The sequence below is a fragment of the Ranitomeya variabilis genome, chromosome 5, assembly GCF_051348905.1.
Source record: "Ranitomeya variabilis isolate aRanVar5 chromosome 5, aRanVar5.hap1, whole genome shotgun sequence".
Lineage (NCBI taxonomy): Eukaryota > Metazoa > Chordata > Amphibia > Anura > Dendrobatidae > Ranitomeya > Ranitomeya variabilis.
This window is the reverse complement of record NC_135236.1, coordinates 44690419-44711896: the sequence shown is the minus strand read 5'-3', so window position 1 is coordinate 44711896 and position 21478 is coordinate 44690419. Positions and strand designations below refer to the sequence as shown.

The window sequence follows — 21478 nt, the reverse complement described above, 5'->3', positions numbered from 1 at the left end:
ATCAAGCCGCAGTCACTGCAGTGACACCCAACGGCCTGTACACGGTATTGCTGCCACCAGCTCCGATTAAACGGGTCCGAAGCTAACCCCAAAACAGTAGCGTAATTTCCCTTCAAGAGACTTAGGGTAGAGTGGGGAGAAAGAACTGGCATGAAATAATATACCCCACAAAAGGTAGGCAGTGCTTTATAAAAATATGTTACAAATGAGACAATTGCAAATATGTACAAGGTAATTATGAAAAGAAAAGGATTAAATGAAGAAAATATAACACTCACATATTCTCAGATCATTGCATTGCAGGCAACCATACGTCCCAGCTCATTGGACGTGCTGAGGGCACTTCAGGAAAGGACAAGAAGACTCCAATCTGATCTCTTGGATGCCTGCCAGCACTAAAAACCTACAGTCTGTGACCTCACAGAAAGGGCTGGCTTTTCCAACCCCTCCTACTTCTTCTGCTAACTGATTTTTCCCTAACCTATATCTAATTTCTATAACTCCGCTACACAACATGCCATAGTTGTGACAAACCCAGCATTCATCTGGGATTAACGTGGGCTTTCTAATGAGATCAAATATGTCCTATTATTTACAGAGCAATCCCTACTTCTTCACCCGATGGAGTTAGACGTCTGTGTTTACAGTGATGGGTAGATGCTTCGATGGAGATCAAGGATATGTATTTATCATTCTCCTATCTTAAATAGTTTGCCTAATATCTCACAATAACAGAACAAAGGACTTTCAGATTCTACAAGTTTCTAATCCAGTTAAAGCTGGGCACTTTCTACTACAGGAAATGCCGGTCGTAAATACCTTAGTGCGGGGGATGAGGGCTTGTGAGCTGAAAGTCAGGCATTTGCAGCCACAAGCTGTTACAGAATCACTCCAAGAAGGGGGGCTTAGCACACAGCAGGCTAGCAAGAGAACTAAACTCATATGATATTTCCTACCATATCGTGACAGATCATTTATAGAAATAACCTTGACAACATAAAACAGGAAGTGGCCATTCACTTACACACACCTACGCACCTGTTGCTCCTGGATGCCTCCTACACCTGCTTTATTGGTTATTTACCTAATGATTTTGACTATATAAAGTTGACAAGTTTTCCAACTCCTCACTTTGCCCTGAGGAAGCCATGTTGTGTGGCAATACGCATGGGGTTCTTCCCTCTCCTCTATGATGTGACCAGGTGATCTTTCTTTCAGATTCCAACAGGTCTTGTACAGCCTTATTTATTTGCTCTCTCCTCCCCTTTTCCCTTTGACTTATGTTTTTTATATTCCTTTTCTTAGGGATATCTCCTTATCTTCTTCACCTTTAGGAATTATAATATTCCCTTTAAGGAGTTTAATTATCTGTAGTCCACAAAGCACAATTTTAGTTTATACTAGCGCATGGCTGAGCGGCCATGCAAACCTTTTATAGCGGCGTCCAGTGGTCAAATAAGGGCTGCTTCAGGACCTGAGCATGTGACCTCCGACATCCGATGGGAGGTCGTACCATGGGCATGCTCAATAGAGAAAAAGCAGGACTTAGTCCCAGGAACGTCTGCTCGCCGCTGACCCCTATTGGTTATAATAGTAGAAACAGGAATGACAATGGTAATCAAACACACAGCATCAGCTTGAGCAAGATGCTGGGACTGGTGTATTTGCTGAGCAGGCTCCTCCATTGCTGGGGAAAAATGGGAGACCACAAAGGACATGGTTCAAGATTCCCTCTGTGCAGTGGTGGGAACTGAACACCTAACATGCATTTTAATTTATGGAGTCTCTTGAGCTTTTGATGTTCTGTATTGTATAAATGGTGTTTTCTGTTTAGTGTGCCTTACCTCAGCACACTCCCGATGCACATAGTGGAGGAGACTGGATGGCACTTATACGGCCTTCCATGTTGTTATCTATCTGTAAATCTTTTTGGTTTTTTAATTGTTTTTAAATTGTCTTTTGCTTGTCTAATTTAAATTGCTTGAATAAAGATAATTTTGTTAAAAGTTGTATATTCAATGGTCATCCTTGCCTTTACACGTCACTCCCCTTTTGTTGTTCACAATCTAAATTCCCTATCAGTATGTCTTTGGAATGTGGTAGGAAACCGGAGAACCCGGAGGAAACCCACGCAAACACGGGGAGAACATATATACTAGAAACAAGAAAAAAAATCCTAGAAACCTCTGTCAAACAACATACGTACTAGATAAGGATCATATAATGCAAGGTTCATGTAAAGACGAGTCATAGGAAGATGTGCAAAAAATCACACTGAAATAGTGTGCACACACAATTAATTTTGTAGAATACCATAAAAGATCCATTAGAAAATAGTTTGTATAGGATATGAGGGCAATGTATAACATGTTGACATAGGCAAACTGGTACAACCTGAGTCAAAGTAGTACTGGCCCCAACGCACGTTTGGTACATATGTTGTTTGGTGTAGGTTTCTAGGATTTTTTTTCCTTGTTTCTGTCCAGACAGTACTCTTCAAACATTATTATTACATTTTTGATATTGGTTGATCCAATCTTTATATGGTATGGCTGTGGCCATCAGTTGTGTGGTAGTGTCTGTGTGTGTTTTCCCCAATTTTTAATGTTTTTATATATGTGTTTTCCATTATAAATAGTGCCCTCCTATGTAATCAACATAAAATTAAACATCATAAAAAATAAAGAATCTGCTTTATAAAGGTAATAATCAGGTCTGTCTGTACATAGATACTGTAGCTTGGTCCATCTCTAAAAAATAAGTAGAGTCACCACATGCAGCAATAAATATTAGCATCATAAAGTGATGGAAAAATCTACTTACTGGCAAATGCAGAAATTAAGAGGTTGTCCAAACACTAAGAAATTGTACAAAATAATAAAAAAAACTTGGATTTTTTTTACATTGCAACTCTTATTCTGAATTACATAGACGTTGATAGAAAATGTATATGTATAATTTTGCCAGAATCACCATAAACTTTGTATTCCAAACAAAGCAAAAATACTCTATATGATGCTAATGGCTTTATTAATAACCGCTTTCTCCATATTTTTAGGAAAAAACAAGCCACAGTCTGTAGAGCAATCAATACCAAGAACCAATGCTGGAAACGTCGCCATCTCCCAAGAAGAAGCTGTGCAAAACCAAAATCATCCAGAAAGGCCAACCATTGTGGTTTTGGATGAGAGAAATGTTAACTACAAAGATCAAAAAAATACTAAAAAAAAGGGGAACATAGAAATGTTTGAAGATATTGATCAAGACGAACCACTGATGAAGACTCCAGAAACTGCCCAAACTCCAAAAGGTTCCATCAATGAATTGACACCACCCAAAGAAGCTGGAAACAAAGCAAAGCATACCGCAGCCCCTGCCAAGCCATCATGTACGTGTCTTATTGATATTTGCCGGATAATCTATTCTTCACCAATGGTGATTTTTAGACACAGTATATTTCTCCGGCTAGGCTGATATCTGATGGAGCCACAGAAAAGTCTATAGCATGGATACAACCAGGTGCTAGACACTTTGCTGGTCTACTGGTGTGGCCACATTTTACCACACACTTGGTGCAAAGCGTTTGGTTGCTGCTCTACCATGCATTTATACTTCTGTATAGGACTATAGCCTTAAAGTGTTCATAGCATAGCCTCAAGAAGGTGGTAGAAGCAATGCTGGTCTATGATGGCTTCATTGCTCCTCACAGTTGGTGCACAGTTTTTGAATGATGTTCCACCAGATCCCACTTTAATAGTTCACTAAGCTCATTATTTCTAGACATTTATCATGTGATTTAGGAAAACAATCCGCACAGTGTTACACCAGTATAAATGTGTGACCCATATATACCATGGAAGCCATGCAATACCTTTTAAACCTTTCTAGCCATCCAAGGCAGGGGATCTCTAGAGCAAAGGAATAAGTATGGCCATTACTAGAGGTGCCGATCAGATTGAGATCTGAGACATTTGGAAACCAAATCAAGACCTTCAAGATTTTTTTCATGTTCTTCAAACCATTCTGGGTTTGCAATTACGGTAAATGCAATCCAATAAAAAATCGGATTGCACTGGGCCCAATGTTAAACTATGGGGCAGCTCACATCTTCTATTCATTTCTCATGTCGATTCAGCATGCAAAAACAGTAGCAGCATGCTGCAAATGGCAGCAAGAATCGGATCGCGCGCACCATACAAGCCTATGGGTGCGTGTGAAACATCGCACTGTAGTTGGATATCACCCTACTGCAATTCTCGCTGACACCGGCATATGGAGTAGATGGAGAAATTACTATCTCCATCTCCTAAGCACCTGTGCTCTGATTCTTTCATGCAAGAGGATCGGAGTACAGAGCACTGACACTCGGCTCACACTCACAGGAGAGCAGGAGCAAGAGTCATTAGCATATCGCAATTGATATTCTCGCATTGCATGCCATACGCTAGTGTAACACCAGCCTTAGGGTGGCGTTTTGGTGAACAGCCGTCCCACCCAGCTCTTTAGCTGTTCACAAAAAACCTGGCCCTGTCATGGCCGTTTTACCCCTCTCAGCACATAACACTCTGGAGCAAACTTCCAGGTTCATATCACTGAAGCTAACGCTCTCAGTGAAACATATCTCCCTTCCAGTACTTTACCAGTGACCCTCTTACAATATATACCTTACTATGTATAATATATAGATTATCTGTACTTCTAAATAACAATAAATGCATTATCTAAACAATAGCCAAGCATTGACTAAGTAATACTGCTATACAGTGATCAATACCACCAGATACTGTTATCAAATAACACAACATTGTACCTAAAAACATTGGAAAAATATTTACTAATTGGTTACAAACCGGACAACATAAACCCACCAAAATGACATATTGTACAGAATATATCACCATTTTAATAGTGCCTGACAGTAAATATCTCCATCCAGACAGTAGCCCCTAAGGTGCTCTATAGATAATTATGCTACACAAGCCAGGGGCTGATTCATCATTCATCCATTCACATTTACTTATGTTCAATAGATTCCTAATGAATTTATCTATAATAATATAATTTCTATACAGTATTGGAAAAAAATAAGTCGAGGTCTGAAATGTTGTCCATACTTCCCGAGAGTCCAACTGCCGTGGTTTTGGATGAAAAAATTGTTAACTACAATTTTCAGAAAAATACGGGTTTAAAGAGGAACATAGAAATGTTTGAAGACCTTGAACAAGAGGATACCCCTGTGCAGCCTCCAGACAGCACCAAAACTCCAAAAGGATCTACTGGTAAACCACAGCCTGGTGAAGCCACTAACAAGCCTCCATGTAAGTGTCTTATTCATATTTATCAGACTCTCTTTGATGTTGGTAATTTTTGGGTACAATTCTACTACTACCACTAGAAAAGCCTAAACTATTCATAGCAAAAAATCAACCAGGAACTAGAAACATCATTGGTTGTTGTTGGGCTCAATGATGGCCTCTATGTTGGCCTCATTACGCCACACAGTTGGTGTTTAGTTTTTAGTTGAGATCAGGAGAATTTAGTGACCATGTCAAAAAACGTTAAGCTTTTGTCCTGTTCCTAAATCATTCTTTGACAATTTTGGGGCATTCTGTGTTCTTATATAATGTTCTCCACTTTTTCAACCAGTGATGAGAACTTTCAAAGAGTAGATCTTCTGCTGGAGAACGCTACGCATTTGTATGCTATATTATTATAATTATTTATTAATATAGCGCCATTTATTCTATGGCGCTATACATGTGAAAAGGGGTGTACATAACAAAAGCCTAGTTCAATAATTTTGAACAAAATGAGACAACAACTGGTAGAGGAGGAGAGAGGACCCGGCCCACGAGAGCTTACAGTCTACTTATATAGAATATTGTAATGTCTTATTTTACCTGTAGAGGTGATTTTGAAACTTGGGAGTTACTGAAACATCCAGATTCACCACAAAATGGCTGAAGCATTTCCAGCTTCTGCTTTTATTTACTCCATGATAATCCCTCCAGATTGACTGGGCCATACCATTTGATGTGATAGTTGCAAATCATTATGGTGAAGCCCTTGGTCATGGGAATTTTTTCTAGCTCGTGAATTTTTATGCAATATGTAAGATGACAGTCAGATTATTCAGGCGATTTGCAAAAATGTGATGAAAAATTGTTTGAACTAACTGAATTCCTAAAAATATAACATCAATTTAATTTGCATTTGCAATCAATTTGCCCATCTCTTAAAAAAATTAATTAATGTGTAAACGCCTCATTGCTTTATTAATTTCTCCACAGTATTAGGAAAAAACAACCCACATTTTGGAGAGATGTCCATACAAAGGACCAATGCCATAAACCACCTAGCCCCTAGAAAAGATGCAGTGCAGATACTTATACATCCTGAAGGGCAGGAGGCACCTTTTGTTTTGGATGAGAAAAATATTGCCTATATTGATCACATGAAAACTATAATGAAGAGATACAGAGAGTTTTTTGAAGACATTGACCAAGATGATTCCCCGGTAGAGTCTCCGGAAACCTCCCAAATGCCAAAAGCTTCCAGTGACAGATTTACACCATCAAAAGGATCTGGAGACATCCCAACTTGTACTGTTAAATCACAGTCTTCTAATGCAACTACCAAGTCATTCTGTAAGTGTCTTGTTGATGTTTATAACATATTCTTTGGTAGTAGTCAATTTTTAAGTACATTTCTTGCATTGAATAGTGTCTTGATAAACGAGAACAGCTTGTACTATTCAGAATGAGGATTTAAGAAGAAACATTCAAGCAGAGATATCAGAAACATGGATAGCTATACAAGTCATCAATACTGTAATCTTGGACAATTCCTTTAAGATTTCCTTAACAAAAAATTATTGTAACCCAATGATCTATAATGGTCTTTAAAAAATGTTTGCTCCTAAGTGTCAATTGTCAAAAAGTTTCCAAGTATAATAGTGGTAAATTCTGAGTACATGCCTTATCCTTGTTCCTATTGGTAGTCCATTGTCGTAGGAGATTGCGGCAATGCCTGAGCAGCCTACTGTAAAAATCATATCGGGAGCACACAAATGTCATTGCTTAATTGCACTGTGAGACAATACTAGGAACTGAGTGGAAGCCAATGCACTGATTTACCGAGCAGACAACCAACTTCAACTGGCTGAAACTGGTGGCTCTTCAGATGTTTTTGAGCTATGGTTGAGACTCATCAGACCTAAATTTTTCTTAAGCAAATGAATGAAAAAAACAATCATACAGTTCCTCAGAAATTTAATTGACCTAAAGATAAAATTAGATATGAACTGAGTTATACTGTAAACAATTGACAGCTAGAGAGTAGGCAAATTATGTTAAGGTGGTAAGGTTTAAACATTTCTGTTATGGGCCATAAGCAAAAGGAAATCCATCCATTGAAAAATCCAACTTACAGTCTACAAAGAAAAATCTACTGTCTTAATTTATGTAGAGGTTATTATGTTGGCTATATCTTAGCATTTGAGGGAGTATGCATATTCTTTTACAAGTGATACATTTTTGCCAAAATGACCACAGACAACAATTCAGACTAATGTGTTTAAGTGTTTAACTGAGAGTAGAAAGGTAAAATATAACAAAAATACTGTAAAGCTTCTAATGAGTTAATCAGTAACTTCATTTCTCAATAGTGTTAGGAAAAAGCTACCTACGCTCAGAACAGTTGTCCATACAAAGAACCGATACTGGAGACACCACAGCTTGTCGGAATGAGGTAGCACAGAATCAAAACCATCCAGAAAGGCAGATCATTAAGATTATTGATGAGAGAAATGTCGACTACAATGACCAAAAAAAATCTAGAATGAAGAGGAGCATAGAGATGCTTGAATACTTTGAACAAGAAAATACCCCGGTGAAGTCTTCAGGAACCTTCAAAACTCCAGAAGGATCTGACCATGGATTTTTACCACCAAAAGAATCTGGAAATATCCTAACTTCTACTGTTAAACCAAAGACCAAAGCAGCCACTAACAAGCCATCATGTAAGTGTCTTATTGATGCTGTATTTATCAGTTGCTCTGCAGAAGTAATTATTTTTTGTTGCATTTATGTAGGGCAGTGTTGGATCCACTAAAAAACCTAAACTGTTTATAACATGGATTTAACCAGGTACTAGTTATATTACTGGTAGACGTTGTCCTCAATGAACCATACAGCTGGTATTGATGACTGTTCCCCCAAATCCAATTTATTGTAGTAAACTTTTTATTTTTACACATGCGCTATATAGTTGCGGAAGATCTTCTGTTCAATATTGTTCACTTATACCTAGCAGGATGTGCTGCCCCTTATAAGCCACTCTAGGCACTGGACTTACCGTATTTTTTGGACTATAAGACGCACCGAGCCATAACATGCATGACAAATTTTGGGGTGGAAAATAGCAAAAAAAGATTTTCATAAGATGGGGGGGGGGTCTGTCTTATCGTCCAATTTTAAGGTATCTTACCTGATGGCCAGCGGGGTTACTGGAGGCATGGTCCTTTCCTCAGGAAGCCGGTGGTGGCAAGAGTGGGGCAATGCTGCAGTCCCAGGGTATCCCAGCAGTGCTGTGGGTCTGGTGTCGGTGGTGAAACAGAGCAGAGTGTGTTGCATGGAGCAGGGTCCCTTCCTCAGGATGCCAATGTCAGATATATGTTGATGCTTTGGCCCTTTGTCCATGGTGAGCAGAGCCGGGTGCATCATTGGATTTTCGGCGACCATTTTCCTGAAGCTGAGGGCCGATGAGATCTCAATCTGCACAAGCGCGGCCTCCGGTGGCCATTTTCCTGAAGTCCACAGCCTCAGGAACATGGAGCGTTGAGAGGCCCAGCCAAGATCTCAATCCGCGCATGTGCCACCTCCAGCAGCCCATGGCTTCAGGAAGATTGCCGCAGGGAAACCAATGATGCACACCACACTGCTCACTGCCAACACCGAGCTTCAGCATTGCCACACTTCTGCCAACCCCCAGTTCCCTGAGCAAGGGACGATGCTACACCACTGCCGCAACCCCCTGGATAGCCTGCGTTCGGAATATAAGACGCACCCCCTATTTTCCTCCCCAATTTTGGGGGGAAATAGTGCATCTTATAGTCCGATAAATATGGTATATATCAATCAGAGACATTCAAACTTCTTCACCAGAGACTTCCGCCACCACTACCAATTCACCATGTAAGCATTATTGATATTTATCAGATGCTCTTCAGCAGTGCTCATGTTTTCTGGTTTATTTCTAGTACAGGGCAGTAACCTAATAGTCCCACAGAACAGTTTGTACTATTCAAAGCATGAAATAAACCAAGCTCGAAAAATATTTCTAGTTAATGTTTGCCTTATATCATCGCATGATTTTTCTATAGTTTTTGGCTGCTCTTCCACAACATCCTGAAGCTGTTCTTCTCGAGATCTAAACTCAAAATTTCCGGACATGGGAAATATATTTTGATCCAAATTCATAACTGGCAGAATGAAGCCACTTAAAATCTTTGCTTATGGCAAATTCTTGTTCTACCGTTTTCATGCTGAGAATTATAGCTAGGGGGTTGCATATGCCCCTGTGTTGGGTGCAAGTTGGAGATGGCAAGAAAAAAATCTGCCATTATCAGGATATTTAGATAAAGAAATAAGTCAGTATATTGAATCTTTTGCACTGAGTGAATAAAACTAACTCTGTCTACAGTACAGACAAATTTATAGGGTTTTCCACAATCATAAGAAATTAGTTACCTTGCTTCCTCCTCTGGACCCAGTGAACATGTTATCACTTGGTTTAGGAGTCGTGCAGTATCTGCTGGGTCCTAGTTCCTGCAAAGCAGTTAGGAGGCTGAAATTTCCCTGTAGTTGGGGCTAATATACCAAACCCAGTTGCAGAAGAAACCAGCAAAAACGTATGCATTGACATGTTAACAAATCCCACCCTCCAAGGTTTTTTAAGATCTTATTTGGTAAAAAGTGTTTCAAGTAAAAGAAAAAAAAAAGAAAAAAAGAAAATTGAGAAAAGACCATAGATAAAAAAAAAGTAAAAAGTTTTAGCGTTTTTTTGATCCTAAATAGAAATTAAAATATAAAAAAGTGACAAATAGATCAATGTTTCTATATTTTCTTTACATAATTCCCTAATATCAGCAAAAAAGGAACATTAAAAATACATAAAAAATAGAATAAAAAGTAAGTTGAATATCCGAATGAAAAAAAAAAACTAATTGCAGAGCAGCTTAAAGCGCATGTACACAAAATATGTGCAGAAAACGTGACTGGTCAGAAAGGATAATGGCCTGGTCATGAGTTGGTTATAATAACTATAGGTACCATAGTCCGACCATCATGTTCAATGGACAAAAGAAAGGGGTACGTAAAATGTAACAAAAATATTTTGTAAGCTCCTAATGACTTTTTTATTAATAACTTTATTTCTCCACAGTATTAGGAAAAAACAAGCCACAGTCGCGAGAGTTGACCGCAGGAAGAATCGGTCCTGGAAATGTCACAGTCTCTCAAAAGGGTGAAATGCACAAACAAAAAAATCCTGAAAAGTCGTCTATTAGGATTGTGGAGAAAAGAAAAGTCACCCACAATGGAGAGGATCAGGAAAAATCTGGAATAGTTAGGAACACAGAAATGTATGCAGGCATGTCTACAGCCATGCTGTTTTTTGCAGAAGCCTCAGGATCTGGTTCAGGTTCTGGTGAAGGACCTGAAGACACCTGGACCTCTACTGTTGAGCCAGTGCCCCAAACAATTTTCAGTTCACCATGTAAGTGCCACATAAATATTTATCAAATGCAATATATATATATTTCTGGCAAGGATTTTACCGATGTTTCCATGATAGCCTCTTTGCACCACACAGTTGGTGTATAATTTTTGGTTGCTGTACCACCACCTCTTAATATTTCTCCATAAGTTTGAGACCTTTAGACCTTGGCTCAATTTATGATGACCTAACATCTATCTTAGGATACATCATAATATCTGATCCGTGGTAGTCCACCATCCAGCACTCTTTGTTTTGAGCAGGTTACCCCAGAAGTACACAATTTACAGAGCTGGAAAACCACAGCTCCATAGTTTGTGTAGTAGACAGTTTAAAGAACTGCAGCTCAAATCCCACTCATTTCAAAAAGAACTAAGCTGAAATAGTGAAAACAAGCAACTACAAAGCGTTCACAATAGTGGTGCATTGCCAGTTATGGAGGGGTGATGTGCTAATAACTTATCAATGTGGGTACTAGATGTGACACCGCTTAGCCATGGACAACTCATTTAACAGGTAACGCAAGCTAAAAGAGGCTAAAGAATGAAATCCTGAATAGAAATATCAGAGAACTTTAATTCACCTGTAGAACTGAATCTTAGTAAAAAATAAGATATAAAAAATGACCCGTACAAAAGTATATAAATTATCCTTTTCTTTCAGTACCAGATTCAACAACGAAACAAACTTCTCCAGAATCTACAGGAAGCACCGAAGGAGAATCTCTGCGAACAGAGCCAACAGCATCCTCACTAACTGAAATTCCAACGGACACAAATGCAGTATCCTACACAGCAACAGACAAGACATCAGTATCTACTGCAGAGACATCTACAATAGTTGTAACAACAGCAGAAGCATCCTCACTATTGGCAATATCAACTGAAACATCTCCAGTATATGACCCAACAACGGGAGAAATATCCACAGCAGTTGAAATAATTACAGAGACCTCTTCCACAGCAGCAGAGACATCTCCAGTAGTTGACACAACTGCAGAAACCTGCTCATTGCCAAAAGTATCCATAGAAACATCTCCAGTATCCGACCTAGCTACAGAACGAACACATTCAGTAACTGATACTACAATATCAGAAGCATCTTCACTAACTTTTGTACCGTCAGAGACTTCTTCAGTATCTGATGTACAGACAAAAGGGACATCCGTGATTCCAGATTTCACAGCAGCAGAGACAGGCCCAGTGGTGGAAACAACTACAGAAACCTCTTCATTAACAGAAGTACCCACAAAAACGTCTCCAGTGTCTGAAATGGCAACAGAAGGAACACATTCAGTACCTGATACCACATATATAATAGAAGCCTCTTCATTATCTTCTGTACAGTCAGAGACTTCTCCTGGATCTGATGTAACAAACGTAGAAACATCAGTGGTGCCAAATTACACAGCAACAGAGACACCTCCAGTGGTTGAAACAACTGCAGAAACCTCATCATTACCAGACATATCCACAGAAAGTTCTCCAGTATCTGACCTAGCCACAGAAGGAACACATTCAGTATCTGATACTTCTACAGCAGAACCATCTTCGTCACCTTCTGTACCATCAAAAACTTCTCCAGTGTCTGATGTACAAACAAACGGGACTTCAGTGGTGCCAGATTCCACAGCAGTAGAGACAGTCCCAGTGTTGCAAACAACTACAGAAACCTCCTTATTACCAGAATTTTCCACAGAAACTTTTCCAGTGTCTCATGTAACAACAGAAGGAACATCAGTGGTGCCAGATTTCACATCTGTGGAGACAACTCAACTGGTGGAAACTACAGAAACCTCTCCACTGCCAGAAGTATCCACAAAAAACACTCCTGTATCTGTTCCAGATATCTCAACTGCGGAGACCACTCCAGTGGTTGAAGCAACAACTATAAATATCTCTACACTATCAGAAATATCAACCAAAATACCTTTACTATCTGATACAACAGGACCTGTTTCTACAAAAGCAACAGTAAAAGATACAAGCTTGGTGACTGTTTCTGAAAATTCAGAAACATCTCATCTAACAACGCCTGAAACATCAACAGCTGAGGAGGACACATTTACAACAAGGCCAGAAACTCCTTTGGGGACTGACAAAACAGACAAAACATCTCCTGTAACAAATCCTAAAACAGAGCCTCTTATATCAAGGATAACAACTGAAGGTGCTTCTTCTTTGGATGACACAACCATTTCAGAAAGACACACCATAACAGATACAGGAACCATTACACCAACATTATCCTCTCTGACAATTGAAGTATCTACTCTTGGTGATGAAACAACAGAAACTCCGCTAATAACTAATGAAGCAAGTACGCAAAGTCCTGCAGATACAACAGGGGTATTGTCTCATCCGACAAGCAAGACAGCAACAGAAACAATGACTTCTTCTATCAAAACGACGAGACAATCATCTCCAAAAATTACTTCAATGGTATCAGAAACATCTAATAAGATCATAATGACTGAAACAGTAGCTTTCTCAGAAACTTCTTCAACATTATCATTTTCAACCTTAGGGGAACCATCTCCAGAAGGCTCCACAACAAGATTTGGACCAACTTCGGTATCTCAAACATATCTTGTGACTGATAAAACAACAGATACATTAGCAAAAACTTCAAGCCTGGAAATAACACCATCAACTAGTGATGTTTCTACAATAAAACCCGACTCTTCTCACGTAACTCAAACAACGCACGATCCAACTGTTCTTGTGACTGATGAAACAACTAAAGAAACATCACTGCCAACAGTAATGACTTCAACAACTGTCAGACCAAGTGACGCAATACCTGCAAAAACTACTCCATTAGAGTATACAAAATCAGAAACAGTTTCAAAAACTTCCCATGTTTCTCAAGTCATAACCTCCAAAGAAGCAGAAACACCTAGTGATTCCTCAACCAAATTAGTTACAGTGGTAACGCCGGAAGCAACAGGCAAAACAACAGTTTCTGGAACTGAAGCAAAAACCTATGAAACAACGGGGGTAGTTAGTTCAACCGCAGCTACGGTTCCTGTGATTGTTACAACTGCATCTCCTACAATTAAACCTGTGTCTTCCTCGTCACCTCATACAACAGAACAAGAAATAGTGCCTACAACAATTATAGGAACAACTATACCAACTACTAATATCACTTCTACTACAACTACTACACCAACTACTACAACCACTACTACAACCACTACTACTACAACTACTACAACCACTACTACAACCACTACCACAACCGCTACTACAACCACTACTACTGCTAGAACTACCACAACTACAGCACCAGGTAATTATGCTTCCCAGTGGTTCTCTAGTTCTTTAATCTACATTCTTAAAGCATAAGGTAAATGCAATTTTAAAAAATTCAATGGTTTTATCTAATCTTTGATCCTTAGTTTTATTATGTTCTTTTGTTAACCCCATATGGCCACTCCAATCCTTACTATTATGACTCGGTGATGGCAATGGCATAGGATGTGTACCCTCAGTATTGCAGGCAGTGGGCTTCAAATGTAATGTGCAGCCAACATTGTGATTGAAGACCACAATCTTTGACTTTTAGTCACTTAGATGGCATAGTGAATAGCTCAAAATATTCCATATATAAGGTTGAGTTCACATTTTCATAAAAGAATATTTGCCCAACGTAGTCATGAACTCAAATGATTTTCGGATTATGAAGTGGCTATTGTTGCCGCTCACGTAAATTTTTCTACCCCTCTGATACAATTCCCTTAATGGAGACTAGATTACTCATGATGTCTCCGGCTTTGAACAAGGGGGTAGTGTCATGATCTCAATGGCAAGAGAACATAGCATAAGCATATATAGGAACTAGCTCTTGGAAGATGGGAACTGAGCTGACCATGAACTAAACCTAACGCACAACTAGCAGTGGCCGGGTAGCATGCCTACGTTGATTCTAGATGCCCAGCACCAGCCGGAGGACTAAATAAAGCTAGCAGAGGAAAATATTAGTCCTAGCTCACCTCTAGAGAAATACCCCGAAAGGAGACAGAGGCCCCCCACATGTATTGGCGGTGAGTTGAGATGAAATAACAAACGTAGTATGAAAATAGGTTTAGCAAATTTGAGGTCCACTTACTACATAGCAGAAGACAGAAAGGACACTTTCATGGTCAGCTGAAAACCCTATCAAAAACACCATCCAGAAATTACTTTAAAACTCTGGCATTAACTCATAACACCAGAGTGGCAATTCCTGTTCACAAGAGCTTTCCAGACACAGTAACGAAACTACAGCTGTGAACTGGAACAAAAATGCAAAAACAAACATGGACAAGAGTCCAACTTATCTAGTAGTTGTCTAGGAGCAGGAACAAGCACAGAGAGGCTTCTGATAACATTGTTGACCGGCAAGCAACTAACAGAGCAGCAAGGTTATATAGCGACTCCCACATCTTGATGGGAACAGGTGAACAGAGAAGATGAAGACACCAGTTCAATTCCACCAGTAGCCACCGGGGGAGCCCAGAATCCAAATTCACAACAGTACCCCCCCCTCAAGGAGGGGGCACCGAACCCTCACCAGAACCACCAGGGCGATCAGGATGGGCCCTATGAAAGGCACGAACCAGATCGGAGGCATGAACATCAGATGCATTCACCCAAGAATTATCCTCCTGGCCGTATCCCTTCCACTTGACCAGATACTGGAGTCTCCGTCTGGAAACACGAGAGTCCAAGATTTTCTCCACAACGTACTCCAACTCACCCTCAACCAACACCGGAGCAGGAGGCTCAACGGAAGGCACAACCGGTACCTCATACCTGCGCAATAATGACCGATGAAAAACGTTATGAATAGAAAAGGATGCAGGGAGGTCCAAACGGAAGGAAACAGGGTTAAGAATCTCCAATATCTTATACGGGCCGATAAACCGAGGCTTAAACTTAGGAGAAGAGACCCTCATAGGGACAAAACGAGAAGACAACCACACCAAATCCCCAACAGAAAGCCGAGGACCAACACGACGGTGGTGGTTGGCAAAAAGCTGAGTCTTCTCCTGGGACAACCTCAAATTGTCCACCACCTGCCCCCAGATCTGATGCAATCTCTCCACCACAGCATCCACTCCAGGACAATCCGAAGATTCCACCTGACCAGAGGAAAATCGAGGATGAAACCCCGAATTACAGAAAAACGGGGACACCAAAGTGGCAGAGCTGGCCCGATTATTGAGAGCGAACTCCGCCAATGGCAAAAAAGCAACCCAATCATCCTGGTCAGCAGACACAAAACACCTCAGATATGTCTCCAGGGTCTGATTAATCCGCTCGGTCTGGCCATTCGTCTGAGGATGGAAAGCGGACGAAAAAGATAAATCTATGCCCATCCTAGCACAGAATGCCCGCCAAAATCTAGACACGAATTGGGTCCCTCTGTCAGAAACGATATTCTCAGGAATACCATGCAAACGAACAACATTTTGAAAAAACAGAGGAACCAACTCGGAAGAAGAAGGTAACTTGGGCAGAGGAACCAAATGGACCATCTTAGAAAAACGGTCACACACCACCCAGATGACAGACATCTTCTGAGAAACAGGCAGATCTGAAATAAAATCCATCGAGATGTGCGTCCAAGGCCTCTTAGGAATAGGCAAGGGCAACAACAATCCACTAGCCCGAGAACAACAAGGCTTGGCCCGAGCACAAACGTCACAAGACTGCACAAAGCCTCGCACATCTCGTGACAGGGAAGGCCACCAGAAGGACCTTGCCACCAAATCCCTGGTACCAAAAATGCCAGGATGACCTGCCAACGCAGAAGAATGAACCTCAGAGATGACTCTACTGGTCCAATCATCAGGAACAAACAGTTTATCAGGTGGGCAACGATCAGGTCTATCCGCCTGAAACTCCTGCAAGGCCCGCCGCAGGTCTGGAGAAACGGCTGACAATACCACTCCATCCTTAAGGATACCTGTGGGCTCAGAGTTACCAGGCGAGTCAGGCTCAAAACTCCTAGAAAGGGCATCTGCCTTAACATTCTTAGAACCCGGTAGGTATGACACCACAAAATTAAACCGAGAGAAAAATAATGACCAGCGCGCCTGTCTAGGATTCAGGCGCCTGGCGGTCTCAAGATAAATCAAATTTTTGTGGTCAGTCAATACCACCACCTGATGTCTGGCCCCCTCAAGCCAATGGCGCCACTCCTCAAAAGCCCACTTCATGGCCAAAAGCTCCCGATTCCCAACATCATAATTCCGCTCAGCGGGCGAAAATTTACGGGAAAAGAAGGCACAAGGCCTCATCACGGAGCAGTCAGAACTTTTCTGCGACAACACTGCCCCAGCTCCGATCTCAGAAGCGTCGACCTCAACCTGAAAAGGTAGAGCAACATCAGGCTGACGCAACACAGGGGCAGAGGAAAAACGGCGCTTAAGCTCCCGAAAGGCCTCCACAGCATCAGGGGACCAATCAGCAACATCAGCACCCTTCTTAGTCAAATCGGTCAATGGCTTAGCAATATCCGAAAAACCAGCAATAAATCGACGATAAAAGTTAGCAAAGCCCAAAAATTTCTGAAGACTCTTAAGAGAAGAGGGCTGCGTCCAATCACAAATAGCTTGAACCTTGACAGGATCCATTTCAATGGAAGAGGGGGAAAAAATATATCCCAAAAAGGAAATCCTCTGTATCCCAAAAACACACTTAGAACCCTTCACACACAAAGAATTAGACCGCAAAACCTGAAAAACCCTCCTGACTTGCTGGACATGAGAGTCCCAGTCATCCGAAAAAATCAGAATATCATCCAGATACACAATCATAAATTTATCCAAATAATCGCGAAAAATATCATGCATAAAGGACTGGAAAACTGACGGAGCATTAGAAAGACCAAAAGGCATCACTAAATACTCAAAGTGGCCCTCGGGCGTATTAAATGCGGTTTTCCACTCATCCCCCTGCCTGATTCGCACCAAATTATACGCCCCACGAAGGTCAATCTTAGAGAACCACTTGGCCCCCTTTATGCGAGCAAACAAATCAGTCAGCAACGGCAATGGGTATTGATATTTAACAGTGATTTTATTCAAAAGCCGATAATCAATACATGGTCTCAAAGAGCCGTCTTTTTTTGACACAAAGAAAAAACCGGCTCCTAAGGGAGATGACGATGGACGAATATGTCCCTTTTCCAAGGACTCCTTTATATATTCTCGCATAGCAGCGTGTTCAGGCACAGACAGATTAAATAAACGACCCTTTGGGTATTTACTACCCGGGATTAAATCTATGGCACAATCGCACTCTCGGTGCGGAGGTAACGAACCAAGCTTGGATTCTTCAAAGACGTCACGATAGTCAGACAGGAACTCAGGAATTTCAGAGGGAATGGATGATGAAATGGAAACCACAGGTACATCCCCATGAGCCCCCTTACATCCCCAGCTCAACACAGACATAGCTCTCCAGTCGAGGACTGGGTTGTGAGATTGCAGCCAAGGCAATCCTAGCACCAAATCATCATGTAGATTATACAGCACCAGAAAGCGAATAATCTCCTGGTGATCCGGATTAATACGCATAATTACTTGTGTCCAGTATTGTGGTTTATTATTAGCCAATGGGGTGGAGTCAATCCCCTTCAGAGGAATAGGAGTCTCCAAAGGCTCTAAATCATACCCACAGCGTTTGGCAAAGGACCAATCCATAAGACTCAAAGCGGCGCCAGAGTCGACATAGGCGTCCGTGGTAATAGATGACAAAGAGCAAATCAGGGTCACAGATAGAATAAATTTAGACGGTAAGGTGCAAATGGAAACAGATTTACCAAGCTTTTTAGTGCGCTTAGAGCATGCTGATATAACATGAGTAGAATCACCACAATAGAAACACAACCCATTTTTCCGTCTAAAATTCTGCCGCTCGCTTCGGGACAGAATTCTATCACACTGCATACTCTCTGGCGACTTCTCAGTGGACACCGCCAGATGGTGCACTGGTTTGCGCTCCCGCAAACGCCTATCGATCTGAATAGCCATTGTCATGGACTCATTCAGACCCGCAGGCACAGGGAACCCCACCATAACATCCTTAATGGCATCAGAGAGACCCTCTCTGAAAGTCGCCGCCAGGGCGCACTCATTCCACTGAGTAAGCACAGACCATTTACGGAATCTTTGGCAGTAAATTTCCGCTTCATCTTGCCCCTGAGATAGGGACATCAAAGTTTTTTCTGCCTGAAGCTCCAAATGAGGTTCGTCATAAAGCAACCCCAAGGCCAGAAAAAACGCATCCACATTGAGCAACGCAGGATCCCCTGGTGTCAATGAAAAAGCCCAGTCTTGAGGGTCGCCCCGGAGCAAGGAAATCACAATCCTGACCTGCTGTGCAGGGTCTCCGGCAGAGCGAGATTTCAGGGACAAAAATAATTTGCAATTATTTCGAAAATTCTGAAACCCGGATCTATTTCCCGAGAAAAATTCCGGCAAAGGAATTCTCGGCTCAGATACAGGTGCATGACAAACAAAATCTTGCAAATATTGTACCTTCGTGGCGAGATTATTCAAACCTGCAGTTACACTCTGAAGATCCATTACAAACAGGTGGACACAGAGCCATTCAAGGGTTAAGAGGAGGTAAGAAGCAGCTAGACAGCAATTAAGGGCTAGGCAGCAAAACTCTGAGGGGAAAAAAAAAAAAATTTCCCTTCAACACTTCTTTTTCTCCTGCTTCAGCCCAAACAATTAACACTTTGTGGCCGGTCAAACTGTCATGATCTCAATGGCAAGAGAACATAGCATAAGCATATATAGGAACTAGCTCTTGGAAGATGGGAACTGAGCTGACCATGAACTAAACCTAACGCACAACTAGCAGTGGCCGGGTAGCATGCCTACGTTGATTCTAGATGCCCAGCACCAGCCGGAGGACTAAATAAAGCTAGCAGAGGAAAATATTAGTCCTAGCTCACCTCTAGAGAAATACCCCGAAAGGAGACAGAGGCCCCCCACATGTATTGGCGGTGAGTTGAGATGAAATAACAAACGTAGTATGAAAATAGGTTTAGCAAATTTGAGGTCCACTTACTACATAGCAGAAGACAGAAAGGACACTTTCATGGTCAGCTGAAAACCCTATCAAAACACCATCCAGAAATTACTTTAAAACTCTGGCATTAACTCATAACACCAGAGTGGCAATTCCTGTTCACAAGAGCTTTCCAGACACAGTAACGAAACTACAGCTGTGAACTGGAACAAAAATGCAAAAACAAACATGGACAAGAGTCCAACTTATCTAGTAGTTGTCTAGGAGCAGGAACAAGCACAGAGAGGCTTCTGATAACATTGTTGACCGGCAAGCAACTAACAGAGCAGCAAGGTTATATAGCGACTCCCACATCTTGATGGGAACAGGTGAACAGAGAAGATGAAGACACCAGTTCAATTCCACCAGTAGCCACCGGGGGAGCCCAGAATCCAAATTCACAACAGGGTAGAGTCTCATAAAATTATACTTACTCCCATCTAATTGCTGGCAAAACAGCTATCTCCTAATATTGTGGAATGTGATTGTTTCCTCTGTGATCCAACATTTATCTGTCACCGAGTATACTAAGGAATTAGGGAAAGAATCAGGTGATCGCATTTGGATGACCTTTGTGGGACTAAAACATATAGATAATTAATGAAAGTTTGATAAAATTGCATTTACAAAGAATTTTTCATAATTAAAAAAATATTTGGCAAAAGTAAAAAGTAAAGAAAATAACAAACATATTTGGCTTTGATGCAATCATAAGAATCTGTATGAAGTCTTAACAATGGTGCCTATACAGCAAAGTGTTCTTGTGATGGGAGACTTTTGTAACTGGAGTTAGATAAATATTATTTTGCATGGATCCTTAAATTCAAATTTCTAAATTTTACTTCTATTTTATAACAGGTGTATGCCTTAATGGAGGAAAATATGATGGAATAAAATGTAATTGTAGTGATATGTTCTATGGGCCTCGTTGTGAAACTATCATAGATAGAGTTGATCCTGGTAAGTGATGATTTTTTCTGTATCCAGACTATCCTAGACTTATTGGACCTAGCATCAGCTTCTACGTTATTGAGAACCTGTTTGATCTGATTGTTATCCTACATAGTATTTCTGTTTTGGTAACCTACAGACTTATTTTCCTTAAAGGAGTATTCTTACAAAAAATATTTAGAATCTCTTTACTACTTACACTCACCGGCCACGGTACACCATGCTAGTAACGGGTTGGACCCCCTTTTGCCTTCAGAACTGCCTCAATTCTTCGTGGCATAGATTCAACAAGGTGCTGGAAGCATTCCTCAGAGATTTTGGTCCATATTGACATGATGGCATCACACAGTTGCCGCAGATTTGTCGGCTGCACATCCCAAAGATGCTCCATACAAGGCAGGATGGATCCATGCTTTCATGTTGTTTACGCCAAATTCTGACCCTACCATCCGAATGTCGCAGCAGAAATCGAGACTCATCAGACCAAGCAACGTTTTTCCAATCTTCTACTGTCCAATTTCGATGAGCTTGTACAAATTGTAGCCTCAGTTTCCTGTTGTTAGCTGAAAGGAGTGGTACCCGGTGTGGTCTTCTGCTGCTGTAGCCCATCTGCCTCAAAGTTCGATGCACTGTGCGTTCAGAGATGCTCTTAGGCCTACCTTGGTTGTAATGGGTGG

General features: G+C 41.0%; 1 protein-coding gene across 2 annotated transcripts in view; it reads left to right on the top strand.

Annotated features, from left to right (window-relative positions):
* Positions 1-21478, top strand: part of LOC143774312 (uncharacterized) — a 102174-nt gene that overhangs the window by 40026 nt on the left and 40670 nt on the right. For both annotated transcript variants that reach the window (XM_077261762.1, XM_077261761.1), the window contains exons 4-10: positions 3059-3388; positions 5073-5318; positions 6291-6647; positions 7667-8020; positions 10444-10776; positions 11440-14070; positions 20709-20810. In XM_077261762.1, coding sequence (XP_077117877.1) covers positions 3059-3388; positions 5073-5318; positions 6291-6647; positions 7667-8020; positions 10444-10776; positions 11440-14070; positions 20709-20810 — 4353 coding nt within the window. The remainder of the gene's footprint in view (positions 1-3058; positions 3389-5072; positions 5319-6290; positions 6648-7666; positions 8021-10443; positions 10777-11439; positions 14071-20708; positions 20811-21478) is intronic.